The sequence below is a fragment of the Centrocercus urophasianus genome, unplaced genomic scaffold (assembly GCF_019232065.1).
Source record: "Centrocercus urophasianus isolate 14NV4802_14NV808 unplaced genomic scaffold, USGS_Curo_1.0 seq_22, whole genome shotgun sequence".
In the NCBI taxonomy this organism is placed as follows: Eukaryota; Metazoa; Chordata; class Aves; order Galliformes; family Phasianidae; genus Centrocercus; species Centrocercus urophasianus.
Genome location: NW_024884778.1, coordinates 15,736,555 through 15,748,467, shown reverse-complemented (window position 1 = coordinate 15,748,467; position 11,913 = coordinate 15,736,555). Strand labels below are relative to the sequence as shown.

Here is an 11,913-nt window from a genome sequence, read left to right as displayed (position 1 = left end):
ACTGTGTTCTTCTCTGGTTTCATGCCATGTGCAGATCTCCCAGCAGACTGACAGAAGCAGACGTGAATTCATGATGAGGAGCACGCAGTACACGAGGTTAGTGCACCAACTGAGATGTAATCGAGAGAACTGTTTTCCTTGCAATAGAGGAGGCTTCCTTGGATTGAAAAAAGAAAAGGGATAATCAACCTTTTATAAAATTTTGGAAGCTTTATGTTGCAAACTGTGTTGGATTTCAGTATTCACAAGGATCATCAGCTAGCAATTATGTTGTAAGCTCTTCAGTTGTCAGATCAAATGGGAATCAGTGCAAGAGTACATAGTGAATGAAATATTTGTCTTTGCATATTTCTGATTTCAAATACTAAGCAAATCAGCAGTGATTAAATACCTTTTGCATCTGCCAGTCATCTTATAGACTGTTCTTTGGAGCAGTCCCCTTCAGTCTTGTGTTAGTCTATTTGCATCAGAAAGCTACTCATGGTATGACTTGCTACAAAGAACACTAGGCAGAGTATCAACAGGGTGACACTGTTCTGATACATTTAGCACTGGACAATGTATTGGGCGCACTATATAGAAGTGTAAACTTCCCTGTTGGTGAGGTAAAATTTATCCTAGATGAACATAGAAGACTGTTCCCTCCATGTTATTGTATCATTAGTCACACATTTACTGCCCCTTAGCTTCCATCCATTTTTAGAGCTATTTTTAGTAACGAGATGAGAATTCAGTATCACCTTTGATGTTTGTGTCCTGTTGAGTCTGCTCAGCCTGGCTGGAATACAGAAAAAACAGTGCCTGTTTTGATCCCTGTTGGAATGTAGATGAAAGGTGGGGTAAGGGAGAATCTAAAAACTGAGTTTGATTTGTACAAAGCAAAATTGGGAAAAATATGCATCTGTTCTACCTTAGTAGATACCAGCTGCGTTAAAACCAAAAACAAAGTAACAAACAAACAAAACCCTGATGCCTCCTAACCTTACCTCTCCCTACTCCCACACCACTGAAAAACGAAAGCGAAAACATATACACATAAAAAAATCCTCCCTTCCCCATCCTTTTGATAAAGCAAACCCATGTACATATATATAGATAGATAGATAGATATTAATTCTTCCATGTTAGCATAATGTTTTACCATAGTTCTACCATTGGCTGTTTTTCATTTCATAGTATAGTAGAGACCAGCACTCTCCATATGGGTATCAATTAGCAAAGAAAGGACCTTATCCTATGCCTGTCAGATGTGCGTATGAAGGTGGCAGAGAATACAGTTAAGTACATTTGACAGAGCGTAGACTGAGGCCCCAACACCCAGTCTTGAGGCACGCATAGTTCAAAAGCCAAAATAAAACTTCAGCCATAGCAGAAATTTGAATATGTAGATGTACTTAGGCTACAAGTAGGGTATAATCAGACTCATTTCTAAAGTCAGGTTAATATAAAAGTTAATATAAAATCTGTCCATGGGCATTTTTCAATAGGTGTTCAGTAAGCACTGGATGACAGTTTTCCTGACAGTGTGATAAACCATGGAGTTATAAGGTAATGGGGAGAGCTCACAAGGAAGAGCTTGCTGTCTCCAGGACAGCATCCTCCAGAGTGCTTAAATTAATCCAGGTTTTAAGAGATAGTGGTCCCAAATGCATCTCCAGGGGCTGCAGAACGAAATATTGATGATCACAGCTGCCACAGAGCACATGGATCTGAGGGAAGATTTAGAATGAAAATGTGAGCCGTTTTCCAGCTGTGGAGATGAATAATGGAATAGGCTGAACAAAACACAGGACTACGTATGTGTGTGGAGATGATTAGAATGGGGGGAGAAAAAGATGATTTCGAAATATTTCATTCAATCTGAAACAGAATGGTTTGTATTTTCTTATTTTTCTATTCTTTCTTCCATTTTACACTTATTCAAATCAAATTTTAAGCAAAATGTTGGTTAGAAATGCCTATGTGGGTTGCTTCTACATTTTCCAGCTTGACTAGAAAGCGCCCATAGCGTGTCCACACCTGCCAAATGTTCCCCCAACATTTCTTTACCCTGTTCTTATTGCCTGTACCCTGCCTGCTCCCTCTCCCCCAGCTGCAGTTAATGTTATCTGCTTTAAGCTGGCCTCCTTTCTGATGTGCCACACCTGAGCTTGAAGGAATGGAGGAGGAGAGGAAAAAAAAAAAAAAAAAAAAAGGAAAAAGAAGGAAGAGAAGGCAGCAAACCAGGCTCCGGGCTGCCGCCTGAGCAAGCAGCACTGCAGCGCTGCAGGTGTGCGGGAGCCGCGGGTCCTCCGCGAGCCGCATGCAGGGAGTGCGGGGTTCGCTGCCGCCCGGTGCTCGGCCCCGGCTGTCTCACCGGCGGGCGGGGGAGCGAGTAGCTGGGGATGCTCGGGCGACGATGCCGGGAGGAGGGGGAGGAAGAAGAGGAGGAGAAGAGGGGAGCTACTGGGACAGCCTGAAGTGGGCGGAGGGGAGAGGCGGGTGTTATACCGTCGCTCGGGGGAAGGCTGAGCGTTTGCAAATTGCGGCTCCGAGGCTCGGGGCGCATCCTATCGCCGCCGGCCGGCCGGGCGGCAGCCGCAGCGCAGGACGAGGCTTCCCGGCTCCCCGATCTCCTCGCGCTGCCCGCGCTATCCCCGCCGTCCCCGCCTCTGCCTCCGGCTGCCCTCAGCTGCTGTGCCCCTCGCCTCCTGTGCAACAGAGAGGAGAACGGCAGCACGCGGAGGTGCGCTCGGAGCCGAGTGTCGGCTAGAGAGCCAGTCCCTCTCCCAACCGCGCAGACATAAGCAGAACCCTGGGTGAGTAGTCTGGGAGATTCCCTGCTTCTCCAGGCAGGCCAGAACCGATCAGGCCCCTTCAGCACATCCCTTTCTTCCTTTCTTCTTGGTCTTATGCCTGGAACGTGCAGGAGATCCCTGTCCTCTGTGAGGTTAGTCAAACTTGTGTACCTGCTTGGTGAAGGATTTTTGAAAGGTTTTACTACCCAGCCATTAGAATAACATTCTACTATGACTGTCCCAACTTGAAAACCTTTCTACTTTCATGTATGAAATTTTCTTCCTTTTTTTAAAAAAATCTTTTTTATTAAAAAAGTTTGTCATCTTTTACAACTTTTTTGGCCTTATGGAATTGCCCTGTTCCCTTTCACCTGTAAATTTATGTAGGTAACACATAATTTGAAGCTAATGATATGCTAAGGAGTTTCTTAGTCCTTGAGTGTTGTAATTAACAAGTGATATCTGCATATTTGTCTTTTGCTTTCTTCAGGCTGAACAGCCATGACAGCTGAAAAGACTATTCCTATAATTAACGGCAAGCCAGAAGATGTTTTGGATCCAGAAGCTTCAAGTACCAACCTCGTCCACAGCAATGATAAGAAAGTTCATGAAAGAGGTCACTGGAACAATAAGGTTGAATTTGTGCTTTCTGTGGCAGGGGAGATTATTGGGTTGGGAAATGTATGGAGATTCCCATATCTTTGCTACAAGAATGGAGGAGGTAAGATGGCGTCATGTGTTGATTTGCAGCTCACTGTAAACATCTGGGAAATAAACACTTAGGGGTGTTTCACAGTGATTTCTTGCGCTAGTAAGAGGGGTTCAGGACTTGTTTGTGTGTGTAGGTAGGGAAGTATTAAGCACCTGAGAATGAATTAAAAAATGTGATGTTTCCTTTACCTTCTTCTCCCCAAATACTACGTGGTTTAATTTCTCGAGGTTTTTCTTTGGTTATGGGGTTGCTTGTTTTTTTTTTCATTATTAATATATTTATATATTATTGTTGTTGTTGTTTTTTAAGGTAGAAGAAACCAGTTAGAATAGAACATTTTCTTGTGCATACAGAATCGAGCCTACTCAACAAAGTTTGTCTGACAGAGAATAAAGTAGCAGTTTATTTTTCTGAATAGCATACTTTAGGGAGGAAATATTGTTTCTGAAAATGCTACCTTTTTTATGACAAAAAAAAAAAGCCCTTTAAGTCAAAGACACTTTTTTTTTTTTTTTAATCATTACTTCCCCAATCAGTACAGTAAGGGAGGGTAAGATACAAAGCTGACTGTTACTAAGCCAAGAGAGCAGGGTCTGTATACCTTAAAATAAGATGGTAGAAGTCTATTCTTTTCTCTCTCAAATCACAGAAGTATAATGTATTGTATGATATGTATTACTTATAGTCAGGTATCATCTAGGTAAGATACATGACAATTAAGAGTAAGCACATCAGCCATGTCTCACACAGAAATGAAGGAAGAAAAGACAAAACCTTAAGTTTAGAATCCTGTGAGCTAGATTCAACATTCTCCCACTTAATGTCTGAATCGGCAGCCCTAGTGTAAACGTATATCCTTCAAGAACAGTGATATGCTCAGTGACTGATATATGCAAAGATCTGTTCTTAACAGGTTTGTTTGCTAACAGTGCTATGCCAGATTTCTTTCCCTCGTTTGCACAAAACTAGGTGAACTCAGGGGTGGTTTTGGCCATTTTGTCTGCTGTTTCTAAAGACTACTCTTGTGGTAGGTGTGTTACTAGTTTGCAGCTCCTCTTTAACACATTTGTACTGTGGCAAAACTAAGATGACAAGAATTCACTCATTTTAGCATGCTACTGTACTTTTAGTCTCTAATCAGTCTGTTGGATGACTTGCTGAACAGTTGCTGGCTTACTTAAGTATCGTCATTAATCACTACAGCAGTCTTTAAGAATAGAATGAATGCATGTAGTTTGATTGGCCATGTCCTGGTACCATGGGAAGTTTGCCATTAACTTCAGTTTTCTTTGGTGAGGTCTCAGTCTACGACTTTTGGCTAACACCTCTGTTTCTGTAACTCTCTAGACTGCTGAACTAGAATTAGACTTGGGTCTTGTTTGTTGCACTGAATGTAAATACTGGGAAATACTTCATGTGTAATGTGTAATCATAGTGAAGAGGTATATGAGCTAGTTACTAAATAGAATGCCTGCTAGGTACAGAACAAATTCAGAAGCAGGATGGGTACTTCAGGTCTAAGCTCTCTCTGGCACTACCAACAGATAATGTAGGCATAAGCTTCTGTATTTCTGATTTGCTCTTATGGACAATTGCTATTCTTTTTTTTTTTTTTTTTTTTCTTTTTTGGAAAAATAGTTCACTTATGTTTCTTGAATTAGATATTTCATGGAAACTAATTGGTTTGCAAGCAGGCAAACTTGGTATACTCTGTTGTTTCCTGATGGGTATCTGTTGTAGAGGAATTAAAAAATATATATTTAAGCCATTATAATAAGTTTCATTAAGTTGCTATGTTAAACTCACTGTGCTTGTCCATGTGAGTGAGCTAAACTTGTTTTCATGCTGGACAGCAGTTCTTAAATCATGGCCTGGAAAGATGTTGTCTTTCAGGCCATTTGCATAAAGTGTTGTTCATTAATGATCAGATCAATCTTTAGGACTCCTGTTGAAGTAGGAATGTTAGTGCTCTGAAGAACTGATTGATGTATGCAGTTACTACATCTATCAAAACTTTTGTGCAGTACTTCACTGTGTTTGTCTGATTAAACCAGTGGAACTTTGTTTACTGGTATCAGTAAAAATGGCCCAAATAGTTATTGTTTCCTCCTAGTATTTGTATTCTTCCTTCCTTGTTTCCCCCTAAATCAGTGTAGTTAGTTGCTTTCTATCTCATCCTTTGGTTTATTAAGAAATCTGAGTACCAGGGGAATGAAGGAAAAAAAATATTTTGGCCTTGTATGTTAACAGGGTCTCTGTGTAGTGAAAAGGCTGTATTTCATTCCTTCTTATTTAGGTTCAGTTCTAAATCGAATACTTAAAATCTACTGTATTAGCAAGTGACAATGTGCCTAACAGGTATCTTCTGTCGCTTCTCTGTTCATACTTCAGTCATGTTCTCTGTCTGCCATACCTAATAACATGGTTAATCATGAAATAATACAGAATTTCTGCTCTGTGTTAATAAGAGAAGAATGGTATTTTGTTGAAGGCTTCAAGTTGTACTGCTCACTATCTTTGCTGGAGTTTACTGTCAGCATGTAAGAAAAAAAGCTGATGCTTTGTAAATTTCTTACAATTTCTAGATAGCAATGCCAAGTCCTGTTTTCTTTCTCTGTGTAAAAAGCCCTAAGGTGTATTTTGTCATTCCCTTCTTACGATCCTCGTCATTGGTCTTATCTAAATAACATCACAGTACTTGGATTTCATTTCCATAATGCTTCTTCATCCCTGCTTTTCTCCTGAGAAAAGAAAGTAAGAGAAGAGAGGGTAGAATGATTTGATGATAATCAGATCAGAATGGTGTGGCTAAGCAAGAATGTGATCTTTCCTGTGCATGAGATAATGTTCAGCAGAATTTAGCCTATTCTGAAAAACTTAAGTATGCTTTGTGTTTTGACTGGGGATGGGGTGGTTTTTGTATTGGTTCTTTGTTTTCAGTCCACAATAATGGCTTAAGAGTTAACTTTTAATATTTGGTGCCAGAAGCAAACACTTTTTGCACTTTAAGCACTGCACCTGCAAGAATTAGCTAAGGAATGAAAATAAATTTTTTGCTAAGCTGTCAAGGAACTGTGTTCGTTGTAACCAATACCACCACAATGTTTACTCATAGGTGCTTTCCTCATCCCATATGTGGTTTTCTTTATTTGCTGTGGGATACCAGTTTTTTTCCTGGAGACAGCCTTGGGACAGTTTACTAGTGAAGGAGGCATTACGTGCTGGAGGAAAGTTTGCCCTTTGTTTGAAGGTAACAACCTTTTCTGTGTTCTATTGCATTAAGTTTTAAATGAAGGAAAAAATCTTACAAAAGTTGGGATGTACTTATAGTATTAAGCATTTGTTCTTAAATTATCTGAAAAGTGAAAGTTCTTTGTTCTCTCTTCCTCCTCTCCAGGCATTGGATATGCTACCCAAGTTATAGAGGCACATCTAAATGTATATTACATCATTATTTTAGCATGGGCTATCTTCTATCTGTTTAACTGCTTTACTACAGAACTTCCCTGGGCTACGTGTGGGCATGAATGGAATACAGGTATGACCTTGGTGGGAATATTTGCTGTACAAATAATGACTTCCAAGTAATAAAATGAATTAGTGTTGAGAACACAACTATTGTGGTAGAAAAGTCTGTGGGAATGGGCTGATCATGTCAAACTGTGATGAAATGAAATCACAGAATCACAGAATTTTAAGGGTTGGAAGGGATCTCTAGAGATCATCTAATCCACCCTCCCTGCTGAAGCAGGTTCTCTAGACCATGTTGCACAGGTCGTGCAGTGAAGACTTAATCATACCTTTCTGATTTAGGTCATTGTATAAGCATTTGTTCCTGTGAAATATAATGTCAGATGGGAAAAGAAAGCTTTTGCCTTTGTCATTTCTGTAAAATATTCTGGCTAATTCCCAGGACTCTCATTTTCAATCATACCCATTCTCTCAGAATACAGTAAGTGAATTCAACAGAAGAGCTCTTCTTCTTTATTTGATACAAGTTAAAGAGTGACTTTCCACTTGCTCTATTAAACAAAGTGGAGACTTGTTGGTTGTTTCATCAGCCAATTGTTGCCATTGGCCATTGAACAACCACTTGAAGAAGTATTATGTTGTAGTTCCTGAATGATTGCCTCAATTTCTCAAAGCTTCTTCGTTTAGCCTCAGATGTTTAGTTGGCCCTTGTCATTGCCAAAGTGCATTTAGAAAGTGTAGGAGTGTGTAGAGTACTACATGGATATTTTTCTAGCCTCTGATCTTGTGATCAAAATACTATTACAGAAGTAGCAGCTGGAGGATTTTAGAATATCTAGAAATCCTTTTAACCATGTAGAGGATGATATAGTAAGTGGCTTTACAAATGCACAAACTAGAATTTGGACCAGAAGAAATGTATGTACATGTCAATATAACAACTTTGTTGTTGTTTTTATAGAAAACTGTGTGGAATTTCAGAAACTTAATATGAGCAACTGCAGTCAAATCTCTTTGCAAAATGCTACGTCTCCGGTGATGGAATTCTGGGAGTAAGTGCACATAAACAATCTGCTTGATCTGACTGTTCATTATCTTCCAATTTTTGTTTACAGGTTATTAGGTATTTCATAAACTGATAGCACTTAGTGATATGAGTTCAGCTGTAAATTTTCTCATATAGTCAAAAGATTCAAGATGAGAAGTTTTAACTCTCTTTAGAGGATTCAAGGAAAAGAATTCTATATTCTGAAAGAACATAGAACAAAGTGTGCCACTTACTTGGGATCTTGGCTCCTGTTGCTGGAGGAAAGAACCTCAAATACATACTAATGAGGCAGAGGTGAAAGAGGATGATTTTAAGTGTTTCTTGTTGTTTGATGGTGGTTGTTTTGTTGTTTTTTTGTTTTTTTGTTTTTGTTTGTTTTCCCAGGGTGTTTGCTCTCTTTTCTTCCATAACAGTTGCATCTTCATCTGAGCTAACTAATATTTTGGAGTCTGTACATCATTATATTTGAATGGACTGTGTTTGTTTTTCAGTTAGAAAAAGAAAGCTTAACACTCTTGCGTCTCCTTGATTCTGGTTTCTAGTTAGAGTGATAAAGAATTATGTCTTCACAAAATTTGGACTGCTTTTGTGATGACACATTTTTTCTTACTATAAATACTTAATTAGTAAATGTGTAGTTGCATACTTGTTCTTTGCAAGGCACAGTTTGTATTAAGACAGTCACAGAACTAGATTTTTAATGTTAAAGTAGCTCTTCTTAATTTAAAGGAGTGTATTACAGAGTTTCTGGTTACTAAATATTCTTGAGATCCCATTCTAATTACCAATTTATTATTTGGAAAAGTGTTATTGTGGAACTGCAGTTGTTTTGTTGTTTGTTTTTTTTTTCCCCAAACTGCAATAGTTACCTTTGAAAGGGCTATAAGCTAAGACTGTTCTCGAAGGGAGAACTCTGCATTTGGCATCATTTTCTTGAACATTAGCATATGCTTTTGTCTTTGCCTCTGGTCCACCTAGTCTTGCTAAATAAGTTATCTTAGTCTTAGCAGGTGGTAGTTATTGTTTCAGTAAATAATGTATTAAAACAATATTAAATTGTACAAGTTTTCATGTTTCTTTTCTGTTAAAATCAGAATAACCTAAGCACTCAGTCTGCTAAATTACAATATGCCTACTCTATCCGCTTCCCAGGTAATCTTTATAATAAAGAAGATTTTCTTATGTGGCACCTCTTATTTCTATGACTTCGTTTTAACACAAATTATGGTTCTTTAGGACAGCTGAAACTGAACTTTTTTTTTTTTTTAATTTAAGGGGCATAGTTAGAGTAAATGAACGAAGTATTTTCTCCAGTACTAGCCTTATTTGCTCACTGTTTTTATTTACTTATTCAATTATATTCAAAACTTGGCAACTGTAAGTATCTCCAGCTATCTAAGGAAGCAGGCAATGTTCAGTTGATTTCTAAGGAGGGCACAAGCTAAGTTCTTATCTCCCTGTGTGTCTAGGTGTTCTGTTTGCTGTTCTGTTTTTTTTGTTCTGTTTTTTGTTTAGTATTTCTGTAGTATGGTTTTTGGGAGATTGTCTGATTTTCGATGTCAAAGTTATTGCAACCTATGTACAAGGGCATTTCAAATGCATTCTTTCTCAGAATTCTCTAAAAATGAAGCTGCAAAAGATTATGTAGCTGAACTTGGATTCCTGTTACAGTACATTTTGAATCCTTCAAATTCTGGATGTATTTGACTACCTGAGTTAGGCTGAATTAGGAATGAGTTATGAAACCATAAAGGCTGATAATCAGATTAACTTTTTCTTTAACGTCTGTTACAATCGTGTATGAAAATGCACATTCTGGACTTCCTGAAGTCATTAAAAAAAAAACCTCCGAACCACTTCTTGTTATTGTTTTTTTGTTGTTCTGTGGAAAAGCTTTTCATAATAATAACAGTTTTTACTGACCAAAGTAGCTTATGATATTAAACTTATCTGCTTTTGGTGCCCAAGCAAAAGTGGTGCTTGACTTTCCAACCTTGAAAACTGAATATATCTACAGCTAGGTCAGGTTGCTCAAAGCCCAGTCCTGGCTGATCTTGAATGTCTCTGGGGGCAGAGCATCCACTGTCTCTCTGGGCAACCTGTGCATCACTGTGTTTATTGCATGTATAAAAATGAACAAAAAACAGCCCACCTTCTTCCTTATGTCCAATCTAGATCTTTCCTTAGTTTGAAACCGTTTCCTCTTTTTCTGTCACAGCAGACCCTGCTAAAGGGTCTCTCCTTTCTTGCAGCCCTACTTCCCCATCTCCCCCCCCCCCCCCCCCCCCCCCGCGTTTGACTACTGAAAGGCTGTTCTCAGCTCTCCCTGGAGCTTTCTTATCTCCAGGCTGAACAGCCCTAGCTCCTTCAGCCTAGCCTCATGGAAGAGTTGTTCCATCCCTTGGATTATTTTCATGGTCCTCCTCTGGACTCCCTCCACCAGTGCTATGTTTCTAATGTACTGAGGGCTCCTCACCTGGACAGAGCTGAAGTCCAACTAAAGCCGAGAAGAGGGGCAGGATCACCTCTCTCATTCAGCTGGTCATACTTCTTTTCATGCATTTGGTTTTCTGGGCTGCAAAGGCATATTGCTGACTCATGTCCAACTTCCCATCCATCCACCAGTACCCTCAAGTCTGTTTTGGCAGAGCTGTGCTCTATCCTTACATCTCCCAGCTTGAATTGATAGCTGGGATTGCCGCGATCCAAGTGCGAACCTTGTACTTGGAGTTACTGAATCTCACAAGGTTCACCTGGGCCCATTGCTCAGCCTGTCTAGATCTCTCTGGATGGCATCCTGTCCCTCAGGCTTGTTGACTGCACCACACAGCTTGGTGCCATCTGCACCAATGATCCTGCTGTCAGTGTCATTGTTGAAGTTGGTAAAATGTACTGATCCCAGTACTGACCCCTGGCTGACCCCACTTATCACTGATCTCCATTCAGACAGTGAACCACTGACCACCACTCTGGGTACAATCTTGCAACTGGTTCTTCATCCATCAAACCCTCCATCTGTCAAACTCATATCTTCCTAAACTGGAGAGAAAGATGCTGTGTAGGACCACATTAAAAGCCTTACTGAAGTTCTGTTATGCTTATACAGAACTCCACTAAGGTGATCAGGTATGACTTGCCCTTGTTGAAGCTATGATGGTTGTCTTATACCACCTCCCTCTGTTCCCTATCTTCCATGATAATTCCCTTGTTAAAATTTAAGAAGGTACACTGCTGCATGAGTTCCAAATTCAGAATGGATATGATAAACTATTTGAGAAGTGGAAGAACAAACTTCACATACTGGGATTGGCTTTGCACTAAAATGACCATCTGGAACTAAATTTTATAATTTAGATACATCAGGTACAGTAGAGCTCTGTGCTTAAAAATATACAGTGCAGATCACAGAGTAGTTATTATGTAATAAATGTACCACCAGGCTAGTTAATTTGTGCAGTAAGTCAACCTGCAGCTAACTGTTTCCAGAAGTGTTAGCTAAAAGCTTAGCTAAAAGTCTTGTTCACAGGATATTATTTCACTCCTTTATAAATGCTAGTGTCAATAATCTTAAGTTTATTGAAAGATTCTTCTAAAAACAAAGTTAAAAAGAAAGTTGATGGGCTAAACTGGACAGGGCAGATGCTAGCTGTTAATTTCAGAACTCAGAGATAGTGATGAAGCCTTTCACACTGCAGTAACCAATCACAGGACTGAATTGATTTGCATAATGACTAGGTTTCTTGCAGTTATATTACTTGATGCCTGTGGAGGATGGGAGAGGCGCTAGTTTTCTTCTGAACAACATCACTATTCAGATCCTCCTGTACATTTTGCTTTTTGCAGTGTTGAAACTGCAATTCAAACTTCTCTAAGTTATGGTCATGATAAACACAATTTATTGTGGA

At 39.4% G+C, this 11,913-nt stretch overlaps 1 protein-coding gene across 1 annotated transcript in view; it reads left to right on the top strand.

Moving 5' to 3' along the window:
- The first annotated feature begins 3,278 nt into the window (after positions 1 to 3,278).
- The window catches only part of SLC6A11 (solute carrier family 6 member 11), a 79,253-nt gene continuing 70,618 nt past the window's right edge, over positions 3,279 to 11,913 (top strand). The window contains exons 1-4 of the mRNA XM_042823559.1: positions 3,279 to 3,498; positions 6,605 to 6,739; positions 6,887 to 7,027; positions 7,922 to 8,012. Coding sequence (XP_042679493.1) covers positions 3,279 to 3,498; positions 6,605 to 6,739; positions 6,887 to 7,027; positions 7,922 to 8,012 — 587 coding nt within the window. The remainder of the gene's footprint in view (positions 3,499 to 6,604; positions 6,740 to 6,886; positions 7,028 to 7,921; positions 8,013 to 11,913) is intronic.